This window comes from Cuculus canorus, chromosome 4, assembly GCF_017976375.1.
Source record: "Cuculus canorus isolate bCucCan1 chromosome 4, bCucCan1.pri, whole genome shotgun sequence".
In the NCBI taxonomy this organism is placed as follows: domain Eukaryota; kingdom Metazoa; phylum Chordata; class Aves; order Cuculiformes; family Cuculidae; genus Cuculus; species Cuculus canorus.
The window spans coordinates 64,577,563-64,602,249 of NC_071404.1; the positions used below are offsets into that span (position 1 = coordinate 64,577,563).

Here is a 24,687-nt window from a genome sequence, read left to right on the forward strand (position 1 = left end):
ATTGTTTTACCATATTCTTGAAAATAAAGTTTTTAATCGAAGCATTATAGAAGTTGGTGGAAGAGTTCCTGTTGAGGTTTAAAGGATATTTGATTCAAGGTTCTGAAGATTAAGTATAAATTACTAGATATGTTTTGGTAAACAGCAACTTAAAACAGTTCACAACATCATCTTTTTGTATTGAAACAGAAAAAGTTGAAAATGATTGTTCTCCGGTTCTTAACAGGTCCTATTTAACCCACTGCTAAGAAGTTGTTGATTTTTGTATTTTGAATTGTTTGGCAATTGCAATTAAGAATTTCAGTTTAAAAACTGTAATATATAAATAATTGAGAGAAACTCGGCATACATTCATGAGCGTCTACACAGAGGAAATACACACATTTAAGCAGAATCTCTCCAACTGGTTTGCCTTCAGGCAGAAATAATTTATATTCGGATTAAAAGATAATGTTAATATTGCAAAATGAAGTACTAAAAAGATTTAAAAAGGCAAAACTTAAGATTGCTTATGAAATTTCTTATACTTTCATATGTGCACATTTCATGACTTTGTTTACCAAAAAAATGTAATGCCTTTTGCTAGGAGACTCCTAAGTATAACCAGAATAAAATTCACTTGTGGGACAGATGGCCCACGTGTACCTTCTACAATATCTGTGTTGCAAGTCTTCCAAGGCCACTCAAACAGCAAATCCTCTCTGTGCTGTGTAATCTAGAAATGAAAAGTGCTGGTTTACAATGTGATTGTGAAATTAAAAACAGCTGGTAAATCAGTGGGACAACATTTGTGAGGATTGATGAATTTCTTCCTTGCTACCTGTGGAGTTCAGAACCGTTACTGATAACGGTATTGCTGCATCTGACCTGCGATTTAATACTGGTATGTTTCTACCATAAAGTGTGTGGCCAGTATCTAGAGGTCTATGTTTTGTATTCACAAGTGCAGGTCTGACACTGGAAGAAAGCAACTCTAAAATGAATTCTCTCTTCAGATACAAAAGCAACTTAAATTACTAGCTAATAGCTACCCAAGGCCTTTCTGGTTTTGTCTGGCTGTGTCTGTGTTAGATATTCCTTTTTGTAAGAAACTTCTTTTGGTTTAAAATAATGATACCCAGATAAGTTTGTGATTTTTAATAAAATAATAGCCTCTTACTTTACTTTCTCCTTATTTTTTTGTGGGATTTTTGATAATGTGGACCAAAAAGAGGAAAGACATTTGAAGATATAAATACCTCCTTAATTTTTTTTCATAAGAAACCTGAGTGATAATCAAAATATGGCAGGAGTCTCAAGGAAAGTTGCAGTTCTAGGGATTTAGAAGATATGTATCCTTTGAGGCAGGACATCTCCAACACCCTTTTTTCCCTATGTTTATGCAATATCATTTTTTTTATGCTTCTAACACACTCATGCTTGGTAAGGTTCATTGTGAACTGTGATAAACTGAAAGCTATATATGAACATGCTGCTGCTGAATGGCCAGGGCTTAGTTGCTGGCTGGCCAAGCAGCACACTGCCTTGTCTTTCTGTCTGTTTGAAATTTGGATCAGCTTCTATGCTCAAACTACTGGTTTCTTAAAAAGTGACGGGAACTTACTGTCCTAAGGACTTGCCACTTCTTAGCAAACTTGGTTGAAGTTCACTCCAAATCTGGTTGGAGAACAGGATGATCACATAGGCTTGTTTCCTTTGGAAACTAACCAAAAATGTCTTTTTCTACTGTTCACTTTTTTGAGAGACCATGAAGCATGTTTCACTTGAGTCTTCTGATTTTTCTTTAGTTAACAGACTTTTTCCAGTAGTAATCAAATATCATTGATTTATCATTATATCCCCCCTCACCCTAGGTTGTATATACCAGATTGATAACTCTGTTTATTCTTAGTTATTATTTCTTCCAAACAATTTTTTCAGAAAAAACAGTGTAGGAGTAGTTCAGGCCTGAAAACGTACTTGAGTGTCTGCAAATATTACATCTTTGGCTACACAGAATCACAGAATCACAAGGTTGGAAAGGACCCATTGGATCATCGAGTCCAACCATTCCTAACACTCCCTAAACCATGTCCCTAAGCACTTCATCCACCCGTTCCTTAAACACCTCCAGGGAAGGCGACAAATACCTATACCTGTTGTTAAATTTTGTTTAAGTTCATGTAGAGACATATAATTAAAAAAGCATTTGCACACGAGTGAACTTTAGAGACGGAAAGAAGCTTTTCCTTAATGAGATACGGAGTTCTGCATATCCAGACTGACTATTTAAAATACTTTCAGTCACTGATTTTCATAGTATCGACTGAAGCTAACTCCTCTGTTATTCACAGAATAGCCTGGGTTGGAAGGGACCTTAAAGATCATCTGGTCCCCGTGCCGTGGGCAGGGACACGTCCCACTAGATCAGACACACTGTTCCACAGAGCAGTTTTATTTGGGTTTTTTTCTGGTTGCTTAAGAATTTAATACATAAGTGAGCTGAGGAAAACTTGATTGTGGAACATAATTTTAAAACTTTAAGCAGCAAATTTCTAGGACATAAAATCTTCAGATACGATGCTTTTTCTATGTCAGTCAGTGGCAGACAGAAGCAGCCATAAATCCAGGACAGATTTAAAGGGATTATTAAATAATTGAGCTCATCCTCAAGGAAATGCAGAATGTAATTCTCCTATAAATGACATCTTATTTTTACAAGGGCATTACTGGTATTGAACTAGCAGGGACAGTATAGAATTGATGTTATAGGAATTGCGTATGTTTTCAGTTCAAATTAGTATGCTCTTAAAGTCTGAAAGCAGCTTCTGAACATGCAGCACAAAAGCAAAAAGGATCTGTTGAGTTCATTAAAACTATTCTCCATATAATTATTTCCTATTCTTATTTTAAGAAGGTGTTGGTAAGCAATGAAGTTCTTTTGACTAAGAGAACTTGGGGAGAATTCTGTAGGGTTCTTACTTTCATTTCTGAAAATAAATACCATGTAAATGAAAAACTTTCTTCATACTTTTCCTTCACTAGATTTAAATCTGAATTTAATATCAAGTACAGGGAAGTAATAATATTCTTTACACTAAGAAACAGTCAGCAAATTTCCCTACGTAGTCCTTTCACTGTCACTGCCAATTTCCTAGCCTAATTCTTCAAATGGAGAATCTTTCAGTTCTGATATAACACCTGGGAATAGGTCTCTATTCTTACTTTATAATGAGAAGCTCTTCAAAATATTCACAACAGTGCAATAGTGCTAATTCTAAACTTTGTAATTTGCCTTTTCCTTAAAACTTCTGACATATGTAAAAAAAAAACCCTTAAATTAGTTTCTGTTAAGTGATTGTAAAGTTCATTTTCAAGTACTTAAAATTACTGAAAAAGTGTTGCTGTTGTTTACATAGAACCTTGAAAGATCAGAAATTTAGGAAAAATATTTAATGTACACTTTAATGTGTAGCACTCGAGAATTGTTTGTATGTACACTTCTGTGAGAATCATGTTCTTCCTTAATGTTATCGGTATCAAATGTTGCTCTGTTTGCTTTATGTGCATGTTCATAAGACTATGACATTTAATGAAGAGATCTTTTTAAAGTATTGATAGCCATGGGTAAATTACACTATGTTTGATCTGTGTTAAAGATTCAAAGTCCAAGGTCTTTGAATAGAACTTAGAATAAAAATGTAATTAGGTTACATCCCTAAAGTCTGATATATCTTTAAACAAGACTGCAAATGAAACTTTATTAAAACTTCAAATGAATTATTTCTTTGCTTTTTTAAATTCTTTTTCCCCTCTCTTCTCTTTCATGTCTATTACTGACATTTCAGCTTGTATTTTACCTGTCTGTTCCAGGGTATTTTAATTATTTACTGCTTAATGAGTAGTACTGAGATGAATCTTCATTCAAAGCTGCCCGCACACTAACATTTTTTTGCTTCAAAGCTCTGCAACGTCTTGGACAATTGCAACTGAACTGGTAGTTGTCACCATAAACTTTGCTGAAGGCAGTGTTTCTTTTTAGAAATTGATAAACGAGGTACTGTTTCCAGAGGTGCCTTCTCAGTTGGACTGAAAGATGATGGGGTTGCAGGTCCTCAGCCATTGTCAATAATCTGTAGGAGTCATAGAGAAAACAAACATTTGAAGTTGTTAATAAAAATACGTCTCCAGAGTATCATAGGATAATTCAAGCTGGAAGGGAGCTAAATAAGTCGTTAGTTCGACCTGCTACTCAAAGCATCCTTCTTAAGCAGATTATCTGCACAAAAGAACAGTTCCAGCGCTGGACAGTTGCATCTGGTATTGTGTTTATTATTGGAAGCTGTGAAAAGTAAGGGAAGTAAGGTAGAATCTGAATGAAATGTAATTGCTAAAAAACTTATTTTAACTGAGGCAGGCATTTTATAGGAGTTCACAAAAATAAAGTGATTTAATGAAACTAATCTGTTAAGCTTAAAAAAAAAATAATTGTCAAGCCCTGAAAAATGGAATGCAAACTTGTGCCATTCTTCAGTATTCATCACTGCAGTTTCACCTCCCTTCCAGCTCTGCATTTAGATATCTACCTTTAAACAATGAAATGGTTGTGAAACCTCAAGTGTGAGCATCCCACTGAGTGTGGACCTGCTCTTATTCAGAGCCTGGAGCATTACATTGTGAGTTTCCTGAACATGTTTTGCATCTTAGGTACCTTTTGCATATAGAAAGCGCTTTGGTGCTTTACAAATGTGAAAGAAGATTTGATTGTTATTGTGAAGCAATGTCTATGTTATCATTCAGATAGTATTCAACTATCGTTTGCCGTGTTCTCCTCTAGATTAAAACTGACATATAACAAAAAGTGTTTATATACAATCAAACAAATTGCAAGAAATAGCTGACAAGTGTTGCTTTCATAAAATATATAAACCTAAAAGGATCAAGGAGTTTTCATTGTAAATGAAAATTTTCTGTGTTGGTTCATTTAAATATGAATATAGGATAGACAAGTTTGTGGAATTTTCATATGGGATACATTCAGTTGTCAGGGTTTTTTTTCCTGAAGTTAGGCACTGATCTTGGAAGAATAATTTTTTTTATTCTAGTTTGTATGTGGGCAAAATGTTGCTAAAACGAGCTTGTGCAGTCAGTGTTGCAAAACCTTCAGAGATTCTGGATTCCACCTCAGACCTAAACTTCTGTGAAAATGCCTGAAGTATAAACATTTTTTTTTCAACAGTTAAGACTAAAGCAAAGAGATATAGTGTAGTTCAGATAGCAAGAGAGTAATTACAGGCATGTTTCTAACTTTCAGAGTTCAGGGTTACAGTTACTTTGAAATTGCTCTTTGATTTATTATTGTTGTTCATGCACGACCATATGTGATATTTTGTACCACTCTGTAAAGTATATGCAAGGTCTGTGTCCATATAGCTTTGGGGGCCATAATGTAATTGACACCAGACTTCCTTTCTAGAGTTTCTCTGAGTATTTGCAATTGATCTAGAGGATAGTTGTGTGTGTCTTAAAGAAAATCTGAGAGATTTTATGTTGAGACAGAAACAACTTAAGGAGGCCTAGAGCTAAAGCAGAATTTTGAGGGTACAGCAGCTGGTGCAGTAACTGGAAGAAAGTCAAGAGGAGGGTATGCTTTTTTGTAAGAAGAAGACGACTCTTCATAGCTATTGCTCTTTTGGAATGGGCTCTTCAGTTAATAGCAGGTTTTTTTCTCTTACTGGTCCATGGTAAACTATTGCCAAAGCAGCTGTGATTTCAACTGCCTGTAGGAAACCCCTCCTCCTTTGTAGTCCAGTAGTTGTTGGCAGCACAAGGAAAAGACATTAGAGAGCAACCAGGCAAGCAATCAGAGAAACTAGTATTATCTCTGCCGGGAAGTGTCTCTTAAGGAAACCTTTAAGCAACGTCTTTATATTTTTAGTATCATGATGTGTTGATGACACAATAAAGCATACTGTGAACAGTCCTACTGTGGGTGCTACATTATCCATTGCCGTTGAGATTCACATAAGTATGTTTTGAGTATTTGAGCTTTAGGGCAAGTAATCTAGGTTCTCCCAAGACAAGACTACGCATGATCTAATGCTCACTGGATTCCAGTAGTCATGTTTTTTCTTTTCAGACTACAGATATTTGCTTCACCAATGTCAGCAGAAGTAACAGATCATTCTCTAAACTGCAATGCCATGGATTAGCCTAGCAGTTCTTGACCCAGACAAGGGTCAAGATACCCTCTTTTTGCACTGTGGTCTGTGTCCATCAATGCTGTATCACAGGCTGTGGGATGCTGCGTCTTTCGCCATTATGACCTCAAGCATGCTTTCGTTGACCCAAAGCAGCTTAGACTCCAGGAGGGATCTACTAGTGTATTGTCAAATTGGGGAAATTCTTGAAACACCCATGATGAGCCAGCGTATTCATTACAGTGTTCTTACAAACTGTCTATATCGTTTTTGCTAAAACTCCCTGTGGAATCTTTCTGAAAAAATATTATCAGTACTTATGTAGTAAGTGAAAGTAACTTTTTATCCTTTGTCTTAAAAAGGTTCACCTTGAATCTGGTGATTAGTCGTATTTTAGAGGAATCTTTTTGAGTCATGAAACCAAAATGTTTTATCTTGCATCTCTTCCACAATTTTTGTCATGCCTTTGCAGATGGCACGTGAACTCCGGTTCTTGCATCTGAGATCAGTCACTGACTTCTGTACAATTCATTTTTACCTCAGGGTGGTTCAACTATTTACTGAAGGAGAGCCTTGTTTTATGATTTCTGTAAGCTTATTGCTCCACCTCCCAACGCATTTCTGTTAAAGACTTACAATAACCTATACAGAGAGTGGTTCACATTGGAAACTGTGACAGATTCTTAACTATTTCAATATAAGCAGTGCTATCATTATTATTGTCATTGAGCATAAGAAACTAAAAATAATACAAGTTGTTCAATCAGTTAAAATTAAATGTAAGCCTATATCTCTTTAAAAAGTAATAATAATTTTCTTTTTCCCCTACCATTAACTGTTGCTTCAAGCAGAGTTTATGTCTATATTATACAGTGAAATAACTGATTACTGAAGATTTCCTAATCTAGAAAGACTTAAATATACTGTAATATATATGAAGCTTTTCTGTTCCTTTAAGTTGTTGTTTTAAGCTAATGTGGAATATTTTCTGAAGACAACAGCTGTTTACAATTTAGAATTGAATGTGCTTTCTGCTTACACTAGTACTGCTGAAGAAATGTACCTGACCAACCTGTCACTCTTTTTATGCAGTTCTTTCTACTGCATTATTTTCATTAGTAAATGTACAAGCTGATAGAAAAAGGAAATCATTAGGTGCTCTCAGTATTGCTGAGGCATGGAGCTAGAACAGGTCACTCACTGCTTTTTGCGGATTGTGACATTTTAAATTACCTGTAGACTACTGAAAGCAATCTGTGGACCTAATTAACATCTCACCGAATTAATGCCAGTACTGTATATGGAGAATTCTAGATAATTTTGCACCGCCTTTATTTATTAAATACCCCATTATTCAAAATTGCTATCTTTAATTTCAGTATTGAAAACTTCAGATTTGTGTGCTGTTTTCTTAAGTGGGAGTAACTTTTTTTTTTTTTTCTCCTTCAAGTAATCAATGCACTGCTGAATGAGTTCATTTTAATGCACTCAATCATGCCTCTAATGTTTGTAGCTTACGGGCGCAAGCATCAGTAATGCAGGAATGTTATATGGCTTTAGTTTGGGCCATTTCATAAAATATTCATGGAATCAAAAATGTGCATCAAAATAGCGGCTGGGAGAATTACATTTATGTGCCTGCTTTTATGGCAGCTTCACATTTAAACCCATTTGTGTTAATATCTAGTCAATCTTTCTACTTAAAAAAAAAAAGTCAAAATAGTAGTCTCCATGTATACGCTTTTGGTTTGATATCTGCTTTGATACAACAAACGTATACTCTTGGAGTGGGTTTTAGAAAGGGGGATTATAAAGGAAGTTTTAGATAATGTAAACGTTTCTCTTCAGTGTTTACAAAATTATATTGAGGTCTTTTGCTTGAATGAATAGATTTATTTTTTTTACTTCTAAACAACTTGGTGAAAACTGTAGCACGAATCTTTGTGCATACATATGTATTTGCTATGAAAATCAGGGTAACTTCTAAAACTTGATACTGTTAGTGGAAGAGTAATGTCTTATCACTGTTTAAAACTGATTTTTTACTCCCAAGGTTATATTGTGGTATTTACCTCCAATATTTAAGATTAAATGATTGCTGATAGGGTTTCTTTTGTTATGCCCATATGGTAATATGTATGTTGTAAGAGTTACATTTCTGTTTTGTTTTTTTTTTCTTGCTTTTAAAAACAGGAAGTTATATTCGAGGTTCTCAAACCCCATTTAGTATACACCGAGATAATCTCTGCATGGCAGTAGGAAAAGAAAAATATGCAATTGCTGTTAATGTTGCCAACTGAAAATAGCTGTCTGCTTTGTGTAACATTTTGCAAATGCACATTTCCTGGAAACACCTTCTGGATTTTCTCATTGAATTCCTAGAGATATAAAAGATACATTTCCACAAACATTTTGCCTTTTTTTTTTTTCTGCTTCTTTTCTTTCAATTGATGAAAGTCATTTAAAACTCTGCCTTGTCACTGCTCAGGTGAGAGAGCACTCTTGCTCCCAGAAATGTTCTCTAATTGCCTTACTACTTTATTTTAATGTCTGAAAATCTTGGAAAACAGCATCTTCTTATGTCTGTGCTTAAAAGTTGCAGTAGCTCACTATTTAAAAATTTGAATGCGCTGGCCAGATTAATTCCCACTGAACCAACTCATGACAATGAATGAACTCGCCATTGCCCCTGAAAACATTATTTTTCCACAACATTTGAGGTTCACATAAATGTGGATTAAAGAAATAGGCTGATACGTCATTTGCCAATGAGAACAAGGGATTTCAGCTGCTTTGGTGGAGGAATGAATTCCAAAGTCTAAAATGTTTTACCTTCCATGAATTTGAGAGGTCTCCAAATAGCTAGTGTTACTTGAAAGTGTCTTCAGTAAGCAAATTCCAGACCATGTAAGTGCTTTCAGGTCAGGAATTTCATCTATCCCTCATTTAGGAAACTAGCAGGTATTTTGGGGTTTTGTTGCTCAACATCTTTTTTGGTATTTCAGTAAGCAGACTGTATTACTTCATAACCTTTCTCGGAAGTTCAGTGAAGCCAAATGTAGTTTGGTTCCATTTGAATACTACCAAAAAGGTTATATTGCTTTTGTATTTTGAAGCTTTATGTAGATTCATTGTTTCTAAAGAGGTTTCACTGAGATCTGGCAAAAAGTTGTTTTTGCCTCAAGTTGGCTCTTGAGGTTAGGTCAACTCTTAAGAACTTTGGGGTACATGGCATATAGGAGTTCAATTTCTAGTCTGACAAACTTTCTGCAAGTGAAGAAGCTTGGATAAAAATTACCATACCTGACAGTTCTAACAATCTAAACAATAGTTTTGAAGGCTGCATGTATTATTTACCTAAATGATATGTCATGTTAAGAGATTGTTACAAAGTCTTAGGAGAAACTCACATGCTGTGTTCAGTTTCAAATTGCTTGTCCAGGTGATACCATTCACTTGTTTGCTGCTTCCTATTCTTAATAGAAGTTTTTTACTTATGTGTGAATCAAACTCTATTCTAAAGAATCCATTACACATGCGGTGAAACTAGTTCACATAAATTTATGGCAGTATCCTTTCAAAAGGATAATTTGTTGATTAATAAACTTTGGGAGAATTCTGAGGAGGAGTCTATATGTGCCTATGAGTATCCAAGTAGATCCGACATGAAATTTCAACTCAAGCTTCTGTCATTTGCCACAAAACCAACACTAGCTTCTTCAATTAATTTCTTATAGCTGTATTTAGCAACTTGGATATCTGGAATTCTTTTGACTTCTGAGTTGGACTTGCCCTAAGAAGTTAGCTGGGCTGCATAGGCAGAAACCCAAATTCAAACTAAAAGTCTCTTTAGAATGGACAAAAGCTTTCATCTTGGTTTACAAGTCTACGTCTCTGTTTCTTTTTACATGTACTATCAGTGAATCCTTGATAATTTCACTTTGCATTTCTATTTTTTTGTTTGACGTCTGTGATATCTTAGAAAGAATGTATCGATCTTTTTCTGTCTGCTTACAGGATCTGATAGCTATTCTAACAATAAGATTTTTTCTAATGTTTTGGGCCATCCCTTAAATACCTGTCCCTAGGTAGAGTGGAACAGGATAAAGCTTGCTGTCTTCCCTTTCACCTTGTACTCACCTTTCAGCAGTTTTTGTTGTGTTCTCTGGGACTCTTAGAGGAATTGTACGTTGTAGAGCCTTAGAATGATTTGTCTGTGAAACTCATTTAATCAGTCGCTTCTTCAAAAGAGAAGTTCCTTGTGCTTGTCAATTTTAGTTGAATTCATTTTAACCACCAGGGAAGCTTAATATGAAAATAAATTAAATTCTAATAAAGAAAAGAGTTATGTTTTATATTGCACAGTTGAAAGCTTGGCTATAAATGGGTAACATGCAAAAGACAAATCTGAATTAAGTTCATAAGAGGAATATGTCATGGCTGTTCTGCTGCCTCTAGGTTGGCTGAAGGCTTGGGGAACTAGCCTCATTTTGTATTGTAATGCTTAAAGGAGGACCTTTTTCCAAGCTTCTCTCCCTTCTTTTCCAGAAATTGATAAATAAAACTTCTTTTCCAACCATTGTGAATAAAACTCCTTCCTGGATATTTTTGTAATGTGAATGCAGCACTGTAAGAATGGTCCACAAAACAGTAGTTGTTTCTTATAAATCATGTTTCAGAAGAGGTGCAAGCTGCGAACACGTCTATCCTAACTTAGTTTATTGTTTGTTTCAGCTTTTAATAGAAATAGTAATTGATTTATTTATGATCTATGGGATGAGATTCCTCCATCACACACACACCTACTCAGACGCAAACTTACAAAGGAGTGGTCACACTCACAGTTCCCAGCAGTTTTTCTGTACATATTACCCATAAGTGAAAGCTTTTCTGTTCTTTCAAGTGGCTTTGAATTTCTGTTGTCAAGAAAGCCTGGAAATCTCCTAGATTGCATTTATACCCAGAGATAAATCCAGGTGATGGTAGAGGGGAAGGAGGAACTACTTGCGTGTTAAAATTAATTGAACTTTATCTTCAAACTTTCCTTTGCCTTAAAGATGCTTGGGTAACTGACATTTGAAGAGTACCTTAAAGTATATTACTTCAGGCCCAATAGTTAATCTATCAGGATTTAATGCTCTTCCAGTAAACTTACTGTATAAACTCGCCAGATTTGGCCTAGTAATAACTGAATAAATTACTCTACAAAATAATTCTTTTTTTTCATCAACTAATTTGTTGGAATAAAGATATTTTTCTCCCTACAGTTATTGTACCTATATTCTCCACGTTTCAAGGCTTTCAGCACAAGCTTTCATTATGGTAAAAGAAATTTGAGGAGCAGTTTGAATTGTGATTATTTATGCGTAGATGTGATTTCAAAATACGAGATCCACAAAGGCTGTATTTATGAATCTATAATAGAGACATTTTCTGGAAAATTCTGACTTTGCATCCTTGGGATCATACACCCCCAGCATCATGAATCTGCAAAGGAAAGCTAATTTAAAACATGATAAGTTCAAATTGCAGCATTACTGGTAACGGATTTGGCAGTGTTTTCCAGTGATCTGTAAATTATATAGTGAAGATTTTTGAAACATCTGTGGAACAGTTGGCTACAGCTTACTTTCTAATAAGAAAATTACTGTAGACTAATAACTTTAAAGTTTTGTTGATTACACTTATTGTAATAATGAATTACATTTTTCAGGTCATGTCATGAAAGCTGCTGAGCATTATGAAGCATTTTATGAGCTATCAGATGGCTCAGAATGGAAGGATGAGACGGGCCATACTTACAATTCACGGGCATGTGAGCTTCTCTGGAGAATTTATACATTACTAGCAGACAATATGCTAGAAAATAAAGAACACCAACAGGCCATCAAAACGCTAATAAAAGCTTTAAAAATGGCAAAAGAAGGTAGGTGGAAAATAACACTTTCACATTCCTTTATTTGATGTGCATGCTATGATTTTCCCAAGAGTAAAGTAGAAATTGTCAAGTGTTTGACTGGGTGATTATTTCCTATAAAATTCAAAGACAAATGCTATCAATACACTTCCAGATCTCACTAAAGCAGGAATGCCTTCTTGCTGACAACAAAGAATCTTTTAGATTCCTGAAAGCTTTATCTCTGAAAAAAAACATCCTCATGGGAATATTAGTATGAAACAGTGAATCTGTAATCAGAAAGTGAGGTCACTGATGGAAGCTCAGCTCACTGATTTTGATTGGATAGTCGCTATTGATTTGGCAAATTTTGAGTGGAGCACTACCTTTTCATTTAGTTACTACGTAGTTATCTAGTACTTGCAAAAAACAGTTTTCTATCATAAGCAAACAAGATTTCTTCTTTGTATCGTAATACGTGTAAATACTTTAAAACCTAAGGAAAAAAAAAAATTACAGAATTGCAGAATAGCTGTGGTAGGAAGAGAAACCTCTGGAGATCAGGGTCAGCTGGAGCAGGCTGTCCAGGACTACATACAGTCAATGTTAAGTATCTCAATAGGTGGAGATTTCATAACGATTCTGGAACCCCATGCTGACTACTCCTGATTGCCTTCTTGTTCTGTATAAGGGCTGTATGAAACTTTGTCCACATGTGGATGGGTTTAAAACTGGGGGAATTTAGAACACAATTTGATTTGTATATAATGCAAGATGTTGATCAGTTGGAAATACTATGTTCTGGAACATTTCTTATACATGAGAAGGAACAGAAAAGAAAAGACAAATATTACAAATTGACTTTAGGAAAATTCATGTAACTTTCCAAATTTTTCAGAAATCATCTTAATGCTTATTTCTCAAAAGATGGTGTTAACTGTCAACTTCTACAAACTTAGCTTTTCCTATATGATTATTGGAGTGCTGCTCAGAAGTAGGATAAAAGATCTCAAATACTCATCTTTTTCAATGCACAACAATTCAAGAGACTTTCATGGTATTCCTTAAGGGGCGTATTTTGCATATGAATTGCACATACAATTAATATATAATATTAATTCAATATTTATCACTAGATATATTAGTTTTCTTAAATTAAATAATTTATGCCCAGCATTAATCTGTTAGCCAGTCTTTGAGTAGCAGTTGAGATAGATAAAATTAAACTATGAAACATGGCAAAAAAAAATTGAAAATATTTTCCAAATTTTAAAATAAGTTCTGCCACAAATAAAAACATGACTGTACAGGTAGATAGTATTACACAGTGATCTATAGAAAAGTATAAAACTTATTCAGTGACACCAAGGCAAGTTCCTAAAAAGAAATCTTTACTGGACAAGCAGATACTTTTGGAGAAAATGAATAAGCTTTCAGGCATCTAAGCTCATGCAAACTTTGCCGGTTTTTATTTCAAAAAGTGCCAGTGAATCATTTCTACTTCAGGGTTTTTTTGTTATATTGTCTTTGATTATATTAATTCTAAAGAACCAATATTTCTCACATTGCCTTGCCTAATGAGGAATAATATTTTAAAGCACTATCTGAAAATGAAATGCTTTTATGTGGTGATTTTTGGGCAATAAACCAAACAGGACTTTGGGGGCAAGAATTCGATTCTTTCCATGCCAAATGTTAAAATAGTGGGGGTATATTGTTGGATTTAGCTATTTTTTTTCTTTTTTATTAAACCACTAAATAAACTACTTTGGTTTTATCTGTAATTTATATTAGTAGATCTGATTTCTGTGTTTCCTGTTTAGATCTTTTCTCTTGGGAATATATATCCAAATGCTAATACAATTAATCAGCCAAAGTAGGACATGTTTACCCAAACACTTGACCTTTTCCACTTGCATCTGTTGATTAAATGCAAGTTTTAGCTTCTTCTGCAGCATTGTCTATAATACGTGTTTAAGTCATGGTTACATTAAAACTACTGTCACCAATATTTACTGTACAAACTAGAAGAACAGAGATAATTTTTTTTCCTATTGCTAGTGAAAATTGCTGAGAAGGAAGAGGTTGTCAAAATGGATCTGGTGCCTTTCCAAACTTACTTTGACCAGGCCGATGTTCCAGTGCCCTTACTTCAAATCAATCGCTTTCCATAGCTTCCTGAGACGCGTAGTAGCTGTCACTGCACACTTGCCATTGTTGTCTTTTAACTGAAGTTTTAGAATTTCCTTTCAGACAAGTTCTCCAGTCCCCATACCATAACCATAGCCTCCATCTATGAAGTCCATATTTAACGTATAGTTAAGCCCATACTGGCTCTGGGTACCATGTGTAATATCCATTCTGTCCTTCTGGACCCTGATCTATGTTTATGTATTTTATGAACAGATTTAAATCTTACTTCAGGCTCTCAGACTGCTCTTAAGTGTAGAAGGAAGTATCTTACATCCGTAGCGACTTTTCACTTATTCCTCTGTGAAACTGTATCCTTTTCCCCCATTAGAGCCTTTAAGGGATATTGAATATTGGAAAGGACCAGCAGGTTTTTGAGTTACAGGATTTTCATTATTCTGTTTAACTCATTAGATGCTATACATAGCAATGTACAATGGCCCCAGCAATTATAACTTTCAGAGAGTTCTAGACCTAAAAGTAGGCTTCTGTGTATTTGGACATAAACAATTAATTAGCTTAACAATTGTAAATAAATGCTCTCCCTTTCCTTTGCAATGGTGTTTACAAAATTACAACGGTGGATTTTACAAAATATCTTGTTATGCAACTAGGCTTCAAGTTGATTTTCCCCTCTTATTGTGTTTGAGCAGATGGATATTGAGCAGCAAAAAAGGCTGTATTTTGGGTTATTTTTAGTATAATTAAATCTACATTTTTTTTAACGGATACTCTTGTTCTGAAGGAAATTTTTTAGTATAATGTAATACTGTAAGCATTTATGTAATTAATTTAAGTAAATTTCAGTACTGAATTGTTGATTTTCTATTGAGGGAGCAACGTAAAAAGCCCTGCAAGCAGTGTTTGTTAGATCACTATTAGTGGAACAAAACCTGGTGTACAAAAATGTGATGCAACTCAGTTAGCAACTGCCTGTGCAGAATTTTCAATGACTCCTGCTTGCAAGTAGAATGGTTTGGGTTGGAAGGGACCTTAAAGATCATCCAGTTCCAAACCCCCTGCCATGGGCAGGGACACCTCCCACCAGACCAAGCTGCCCAAGGCCCCATCCAACCTGGCCTTGAACACCTCCAGGGATGGGGCATCCACTGCTTCCCTGAGCAACCTGTGCCAGCGCCTCACCACCCTCATTGTGAGACTTTCTTCCTAATGTCTAATCTTAATCTTTCTCCTTCCAAGTTAAAGCCATTTCCCCTCGTCCTATCACTACATGCCCTCCCCGGCTTTCTCGTAGCCCCCTTCAGGTAGTGGAAGCTGCTATAAGGTCTCCCCAGAGCCTTCTCTTCTCTAGGCTGAACAACCCCCACTCTCTCAATCTGTCCTTTATAGCAGAGGTGCTCCAGCCCTCTGATCATCTTCGTAGACCTCCTCTCGACCTGCTCCAACAGCTCCATATCCTTCTTATGTTGGGGATATGCCCAGAGCTGGGCACAGGACTCCAAGTGGGGTCACGTGAGAGCAGAGTAGAGGGGGAGAATCATCTCCATTGACCTGCTGGCCACGCTTATTTGGATGCAGCCCAGGACATGGTTGGCCTTCTGGGCTGTAAGCACACGTTGCTAGCTCATGTCAAGCTTCTCATCAATCAGCAGCCCCAACTTTGCATGGCAGTTTTCAATCACATTGTCTCCCATCCTGTATTGAAATCGAGGATTGCCATGACCCAGGTGTAGGACCTTACACTTGGCATTGTTGAATCTCATGAGGTTCACACTGGCCCGCTTCTCCAGCTTGTCCCCTTTTTTAGCTATTCTAGCCTACAGTATCTTGCAAAATAGCCACAAGAATAAGAAATATGAACCTCATCAACTGACAGTTGTCTCTTGATGTTTCAGTAAGATTCACGTTAGTGAAGTGCATAGGTCCACATATTTTGTGTTAAATATTAGGGTGTATTATATATTTGTAGTTACTTTTATTTTATATGTGAATATATATATGGAGGCTGCTATGACTTTCTAATGTGAAGATATTGAGTATTATTGAACAGTTCATGATGGAGAACATTACAGCATCTTAAATTGATCACACTGCATTACTTATGTGAAGATATTTTCTCTAACTTCGGACTTTCTTGTTGAACTTTCAATAGCCGCTGTGTTAAATTACCGCTGTGTATTCTGGGAAAGAGATAAATGGCAAGGGTAAGGAGAAAGAAAAACTTACTGTAGTATTTAAACATCTTTATGTTATTCAAGAATGTGCAAGAACTATCAGTACTAATGTAATTTTGTTCAGATCATGCTGGTAACTTTAACCCTTTCTTTAGGAGGTAATGTGAAGTTGGAAGGAGAAGCTGCATATTGTTTAGGTTTAGCACATCATTTTGCTGGAGAACAAAAGGCAGCGTTATCAGTAAGTTTATTTTTAAGTTGCTTTAGCTTTCCCAATGCTTTTCTCTATCTCTTTGGCATTTGTTTAGGCATTTTGAAGAGTGTAAAAGACTTGGAGAGACTTGGCTTGGCTTGTGGACTTCTTGTAGACAGAGATCTGTGTGGCTTAAGCAATTGTGGTTCCAATACATTCCAGAACTGGTATAGTCCAAGTTTTCATACTTGCCTCTGTAGAAATTATATAAATTGACAATTCAGGTTATATGCCACTAGCTTTCCTTCTCCTATGTTTCAACATATATAAACCAGGGTGTTTTTTAGTTAGATTTTAGTACAGAACACCACTTTTGCAAACTAGTTTGACGCAGTATATTTGTGAGCATCAATTAAAAATATGTCAATTCACATGTTAAGTTTTCAGAACATCAGGAATTTAGAAGAAATGTTAAGTGCTTTTTGTATGAAGAGCTGTAGTGCTGATGCAATCCCTTCTGTTGATACTCGAGTTAAAGCTCCTCTTCCCGTGTTTCCCTTGAGCCTCCCATGCATAATTCTAAGACAATGGGAATTCTACATGTGGAATTCTAGTCTGGAAGGAGGATTTCTCTAGCTCACCATAAGTCAGTGTGAGGTAAAAGATAACCATCGACTTGATTTGTCTGTGGTAGTCATTACAGAAGTCAGCCTTCTGTGATCCTCTTAAAAACATTGTGTGGAATATTTTTTCTGTGATTATTGTATTATCAGCTGGATAATTGCTATTTCTCTTTCTATTTGTTCTTTTAACTACAGACTGACTCCATATTATTAATAAACTTGTTTTATAGAAGTCATTCTTGTGGTGGTTTATTTTTTACAGAAACAGACTAGTAGAGGTCATAGTGTAAATTCAACATGGGTTTCAATATTGCTTGCTTGGCTTCTGCAGTGTAGAAGGGATTCTAGATTTGAAATATCGTTTTATATGCTTTTAATGATTTGTGATATGATTTTTCCAAAACTTATTGACCATCTTTATACATAATTCTTTAATGCTGATAGGCCTATCTTCTGTCTAAATCAACTGAATGCTGGAAGGGTGGGAGCCTGTTCTCACATCAGTTATAATCAAAGTCTATAGCTGAATATGAAAATATTTCAAAATGTAAAATGTACGTATAACTTTATAAAATTGTATCTAGCAGTTGCAACAGGAATGAGGAGGGGATATTTGATCTCTTCCAAGAATATAGTATGACACATTAGACTAGAAATTTTTGTACTGAAGTTTATCTATATTGGTTTTTGACTGGTAAGTGTGCTGGTATTCTTACCTGACTAACTTTTCTGTTAAGTTTCTGAGTCACGGTAAGCTGTGTGAATGATGAAGCGCAGCAAGATAAACAAATGTGCTAAATGAAGAAGCCTATATGCGTATTTCATTTCTCCATCACAGGGTAAATTAATTAATGAACATGACTGCACAGTCTCCATGCGATGCAAAGGATCAAACTACCCTTGAAAGCGTTAAAAATATTAGATGTCCTGGCATTATTTCCTCAAGATCCATTTTGCATATATTTTATAGCTACTTCTTTTCCTTCATTGCTCCCCACCGTGCCTCCTGCCAAAAAGTTACAGCAATCATTTAGAAGTTTTTGTCACGTGCAAAATTATATGTTTAAGGAAGATTCTGAAGCCTTGAATTTTGTAATGTACTACTACTAATTTAAAATATATGCATAGTAGGTTGTGCCTTTTTTGCTTCATTCTCACAAAAACACCTAGCAGGTAAGGAAACGAACGTGCATTTTTGTTAAAAGAGAAAGAAAGCCTCTGTAGTACAAAACATAAATGATACATTATGTTTAGAGTATAAAATGTTTATGAAAATATCAACACTTCTCAGTTAAACGATATAATATTATATTATAATATAATGCCATTTCCTAATGTGGTGGCATTTCCAATAATATCACTGAAGTACTTTCATTCAGAAAATAGTATGTTATGGGATTGAGAAAAAGGGATAAAATTTTAGTTCCTTTTGTCCTTAAGAGTGATCAATATAGACAGCAGTAAAATATCAATGGCTGACAGTACTGTTTAGCACGAGTTGTCTTCACTCTCCAATTAGAAATCATTGCCTAAAATTTACCCTTCTGTTCTCAGTTTAATGGTCTCTGTATCCAACGGGAGCTCAGATGCTTACAGAGATGAAATCATTGCATCCTGTTCCCAGAGGACTACTGGTTATCATTACACATAACATGCAGACAATACTGCTAGGAGCCAGTTTGCCTCATGGTAATATGTAGTTCATCACCAGCTTCTGTAGCATGCTAAAGAGGTCTTGCCACACAGCTTGGGACTATTCGGGTGTAGACTCAGGGGTCTCAGCAGTTATTTTCCTGCTTTGCATCAGTTTTCATCTTCTTTATCCTTTTGTGCTGTGGTCCACCTCAGGCAGTCTCCTTCTAGGGGAATCTGAAAGGAGCAGCTGTTACAGATACCATTTCCTCCAATTGTTGCCACTTGGTTCCTTTTGCTGTTCAGCGTGCTACTCCCTCCCCCAACATGCACGCACAGTAGCATGCATATAAACTTGTTTCTCTTTTATTCAAGTCTTCTAGCAGAGTGGAGAAGCATATGTTCAAAATATTCATTATGTGATGCAGTAATTAAAGCTTGAAATGATTAAGCTGCAGCCTATTATATAAAAAATATGCAGTCACTTTGTATCAAATGGGCTGGTTTTGTTGGAGAAGCGTTTATATTTGCTAGGCACTTGGTATATAATCTAACATAATTTGATTTGGTGTATAATCCATATAAACTGATTTAATTTTATTTTTTATATATGATTGATTTCAGTGGACCTACTCAGGCGTAAAAACGTAAGTGTGTGCAAGCTTAAAAGCCTGAGAACTTATTATGTTCAATAGCAGTATGGTATATTCATAATATCTTTTATATAATCTAATTTAAAATCAAGTCTAATGGTTTTTAGACAAAATATGATACAAAATATTTATAGTTCATATTGTATAGATTTTATCTTAAACTTTATAGATTTTGTCAGGGAGAGTTTCTCTATCTTGGCTAATTTTAAAGTATAAGTTACTGTTTACTTCTTTTTCTTTAGAAATTGTATAAAAGCTAAGTATTAAGAGAAATACTTCTGTGTCATTAGGAGTCTTGCATAAGACATTGAAGCATTCTTGAAAGCCCGGTTAAAGTAAAATCCTGTAAGAAACATCACATTGCAAATATTTGGGCATCAAGGTATTTTTTCTTTCAATTAGAGTTGCATCCCAATTTGTCAGCAAAATTCCAGCTCTCACCTCTTGTCTGAGTAGTAGCTTTTTTCTAAGCGTTCCTTTATTTTGGATATTGAATCCTCTGTTTCAGGTATGTTACATGCTTAAATAATGAAGGCAGTGTTCATGAGTACTGAGACTCATGCCAGAATAAATGTGGTAATTTATGACATAATGCTATGTGCATGAATTGTCAGAATTACGATATACAAGCCACAGGCATAAGATTATCAAGAAAATTTATGAACTTACAAAGACATCTTCACATTCAAAATGACCCTATTAAAGTAATCAGAGGTGATTTATGACGACGAAGTTAATTTCTGAAAAAGTCTATGTCAAAACAACTGAAGATTGTGTCTCAACTCATGCAGCTACACAGAATATAAGTAAATGTATCTGCAGATATTCTCAAGTTAGTGTGCTCTGTATATTTTATCTAATTTTATAATTAGATATAATTACACCCATGTGTAGGTATGAATTTAGCAAATTAAGGAGAATCTTAGCAAGTAAAAGAACTCGAAAAGGTAGACTGAATTATCCTCTTTTCTCCCAAACACTGTGAAAGGTAGTTGAGAAGAATGAGCATCATTCCTTTGAGATTTGCTTACTATTCTAGTGCTTTGCTAGAAGGCTGAACTTCAAGACACTTCTATCAATGGTGTCTGGGTAGACCACTGAGTTTAGGTTTAAGCCTTTGTTACCGTTGCCACAAAAAGAAACACTTAAATGGAGACTCACAAAAACATATCAAAAGATAAGATTTCAATGGGAATTATTTCAAACATTCTTCTTTTAAATCAGCCAGATTGTCCTTTGTTCAGCTCAGAGATATTTAGCTATTAGTAATGAAGTATAACATTTTCAAGCATCACATGCTTGAAAAAACATTTTAGCATAGCAATTTCACAAAAAGTGTCATTATTCCTAGAAGCTTCACTTTTTTTTGAAGTTATTTTTAAATTGTTCTTAAAACCATACACATATAGAAAATTTGTAATTCTTTTATCTGAGGAATAAGGCAAAACTCTGAGTAACCTTTGAAGGTAGACACACTTCTGATTTATCTTGACATCAGATTAAGTACAGATGGAAGTTTTCTTCTTGAAAGTCTAGAATTAGTGAGCTAATTCTGAAACTGGTTAAATGTCACGTTTTTGAAAGGTCCCACTACTGCTACACATTGGTGAAGACAGTACAAACAAAATGATGTGAGAACAATTGGTACTGGGTAGCGTACTTTGCCCTGACTAAATATGCTGACTCCAATACTGTTTGAATTTAGATATTATTTGTGTTGAGAATCTTAAAGATGACCTGAAACTTCAGGAAATAGGTGAATGTCTGATCATTCAATTAATTTTTCATTGTTATCTAGCACTTAGATATTTCTTTCATTTCCAAATGAAAATTTAATTTTTAAAGTGAAGGTTAAGAGTCTGGTAGTGAAGGAAGGACTCCTTCTGTTGGTTTAACTTAAATAATCATTTTTCTATCCTAGCCAGTTTCTCAAAAACCTGGGAAAATACCCAAGAAAATGTTCTGAGTAGCCATGAGATGTAATGATGCCATTTTCTGTATACTGCACAGATTTCCACTCTGGTGTCCACTATAATTGCCTTGGAACATGGTATCATTTTCATTTTGAGTTGGTGGTTCAAATTGCACTTTGCTTGACTAATGGCATCAGGATAACTCCCCTCAGTAAACTGGATTTTTGTCAGGATAAACGTATCACAAGAATACTCTTTTTAAGAAAACACTCTTAAATGCAGAATTACAGTAGTCAAGTTATAAACAAATTATACAGCATGAGAAATAAACATTACATACATAGAAAGTCTATTACTTGAGGACAAGCAAATCTGATAATAAGATTTCCATGTTTTCTTGTAGCAACAATAAATGCACTAGGAAAATAAATGCACTAGTAATTTGTTATCAACTTTATTCTTCAGGAGTCTTGTGTGCTGTAAGTCTGGCTACCAAAATACCTTAAATGGGCGGACTTTCATTTCATCTGTTGTAATTTTAGATTTACTTATTCATGCTTCCCAAAAGAGCAAGGCAAGGGCAGTGAGCTGCAGATTTGACTGAATGTTCCACTAGATAAATCTAAATCACCTTTTCAGAATTTTAGGACTATCTAACTTTTGCTGTCCTGAGGAATCTAATTATGAGTTAGTAACAGAAAGTTTTGTGGGCTAAGAGTGAAGGACATTGTTTTGTTTGAATGTTTGTTTTTAATCCCCGAATAATATGAAAGTTGCTTCATTTTTATATATGTTTATGTGGCTTATGGAGCCTTACTCAAAATATGTATATTAAACAACCTGAATTTAGAAGTCATGTCATTTAACATATCAAATGTGGTTTCCTAAACTTCAAACTCTATTTTTTCTTAAGATTTTGACTCAAGATATCTATTACAAAATGACATGTTTACTACCTTATAGACACAAGCACTTGTGCACACACATATTCTCTGTATGAGTTTGTATGGAGGGGGCTGCAGTGCAATGTTAATAAGAATATTTGCATGTTTCTGCACTAAAAATAATAATAATAGATGTCGTAAGATCAAGAGAATTCTTTGTATGACAGTCATTTCCATGAAATTGTTCCTACCTGTTATATTTGAACTCGAAGTAAATTGTCCGTTACTGGAGGTTTACTTGGCTCTAATGTGTTGAAATATTGAGGGCAAAGCCATAAAAACTCCTTAAGCAGCTCTCTGAGGGAATAAAAATATCTTTGCATCTATTTTTCACCAAGTTCAGGAGGACAGAGCAGTTGGCAACCATGGAGCTTTCACTCCAGTCCTACCTTTTAAATATATCTGATGGGATGGTACAACCTCTGCTATTCTTTGCATATTCTCTGCTAGTTATAGCCAGTAGAAATAGCTCTTTCTTATGCTTTCCCTGGCAAGGTAGGAGACAGATTGTGACTACAGCCACACAGTGTCTGTTTTGTGGGGTATAACATTACTGTTAGTCCACTGTGTTGATTGAGATTTCTGAAAGTGTCTTCTGTCAGTTAAAATGTGTGATTCAGGCAGAAGTTTTCTACTTACTGTATTGAAACTTTTTTAAAGTAGCTAATAAAGTATACTTCTTTTAAAAACAAACAAACAACAACAAGAAAAAAACCCTGCTGATATACAAGTTTCAACTCATTTCATTCTCACAGGCTAGAAACAAACAAAAAAAAAAATCAGTACAACTGTATGTTACACAGGTTATTTATTTTATGGACTTCAGACTGTATTGAATTTCTGGCTTAGGTGTGCTAAATCTTAGAATCTAAATTCTATGTCTAATTGAGGGAAAGTGATAGAGCATGTCTCAATTTGTAGCTCAAACTATCTGAGAAACAATAGCATGAGAGATCTTAACGACTGTCAGTAGTATGTCCATTAGTGAAACTGTGCATATTATATCAAGAGCTGTAGCAAATGGCTGAAAAGCTGTGTAAGAAATTTTCTAATTCTTTTAGACGATGTATTTACAGAAGTCAGACTTTTTATGTGTTTTTAGAAATGAAACATTTGTACCCCCACTATGCAAACCTAGGGTTTTCAGTACTTAAATGCAAATATATGCATAATCTAGGAGGGTTTTTTTTTTTCCTTTGTGTACTTTAGTTCAAATGAACAGGCTTTAAAATATTTCTATAAAGTGAGACTTTTAAAATAAGATTGATTTCTCAAATTGGTGTAGTTCAAGCTACAACAATATACTTATTAAATACACATTTAAATTTCAATTCAGTTATTCCCATTAACTTCAAGGGGACAAGTCATATATTCGGGTATAAACAAACACGTAACAGCTTTGTTTGATTGGATCCATCGATGGCTGGATTGGAGAACAGGAGGTCTTGATTCAGGCATCAGATCTTAAGGAATTTAAAATTTACCCTTTGATAGATAAATAACCTGAGAAGTTAAAACACTGAAGCATGCCAGTATAAAACCTAAAGCTTGCTGCTTCATTGCTAGAAGCAATTTGTTTTGCTGTTTTGCTTTCAGCTTATGTATTATTTCAGAGCTGATCAAAAGAATTGGTAGCAAAGTGTGAAATAAATTGTACTTCTAAATAAATTGATTTAACGTTCCTTGGTGCTTTAAGTGATTTTAGTAATATTAATATTTAAAATATTTCTATCTGAAATCTTTTTATGACTACATATAGCAATAATGGCCACCATTTCATTCTGCTGTTTTTCACATTAGAATATTACACAGTGAACATTGTAAAAATACTATCTTTTTGCTCTGAAATGCATGCAAAAGGTTTCAAGTGTCTATTTGCATGTAAACAACTCCCATTTTACTCAGTCAATAAAAACTGTCTATTAATCCTTTTACTACATTTCTTACATGGCTTAAAACTTAAAGAATATGAGGTTTTCAGCTGAATGAGAACTTTTCCTTAACTTCCATGTAAGCATGCAGAAAAAAGATGTTTCTTTAACTGACTTAAATGTTTTGTATACCTTTCTTGTTTATCTCTGCAGCTTTACCCATTGTGTTATGCAGATGTAAGGGTTTGCTTATTTGCTTTTAGCCAGGAAAACTTTGTGTAATTAAAAATATCTCTTCATGGGTGGACTAAAGATATTAATTAATAAGCATGAAGCAGAATATTTATAGCTGCTTTGTTTAAGAAGTAATGGGCATTTAAGCATGCACATGCATACAGTATGATATTAATGTCTTAGGAGGCTCAGCAATCTGACAGCCAGGTACATTCATGTAGACA

General features: G+C 34.9%; 1 protein-coding gene across 3 annotated transcripts in view; it reads left to right on the forward strand.

Annotated features, from left to right (window-relative positions):
- TTC29 (tetratricopeptide repeat domain 29) overlaps window positions 1-24,687 on the forward strand; it is a 228,575-nt gene that overhangs the window by 133,691 nt on the left and 70,197 nt on the right. For all 3 annotated transcript variants that reach the window (XM_054066168.1, XM_054066170.1, XM_054066171.1), the window contains 2 exons: window positions 11,893-12,105; window positions 16,556-16,641. In XM_054066168.1, the coding sequence (XP_053922143.1) occupies window positions 11,893-12,105; window positions 16,556-16,641 (299 nt within the window). The remainder of the gene's footprint in view (window positions 1-11,892; window positions 12,106-16,555; window positions 16,642-24,687) is intronic.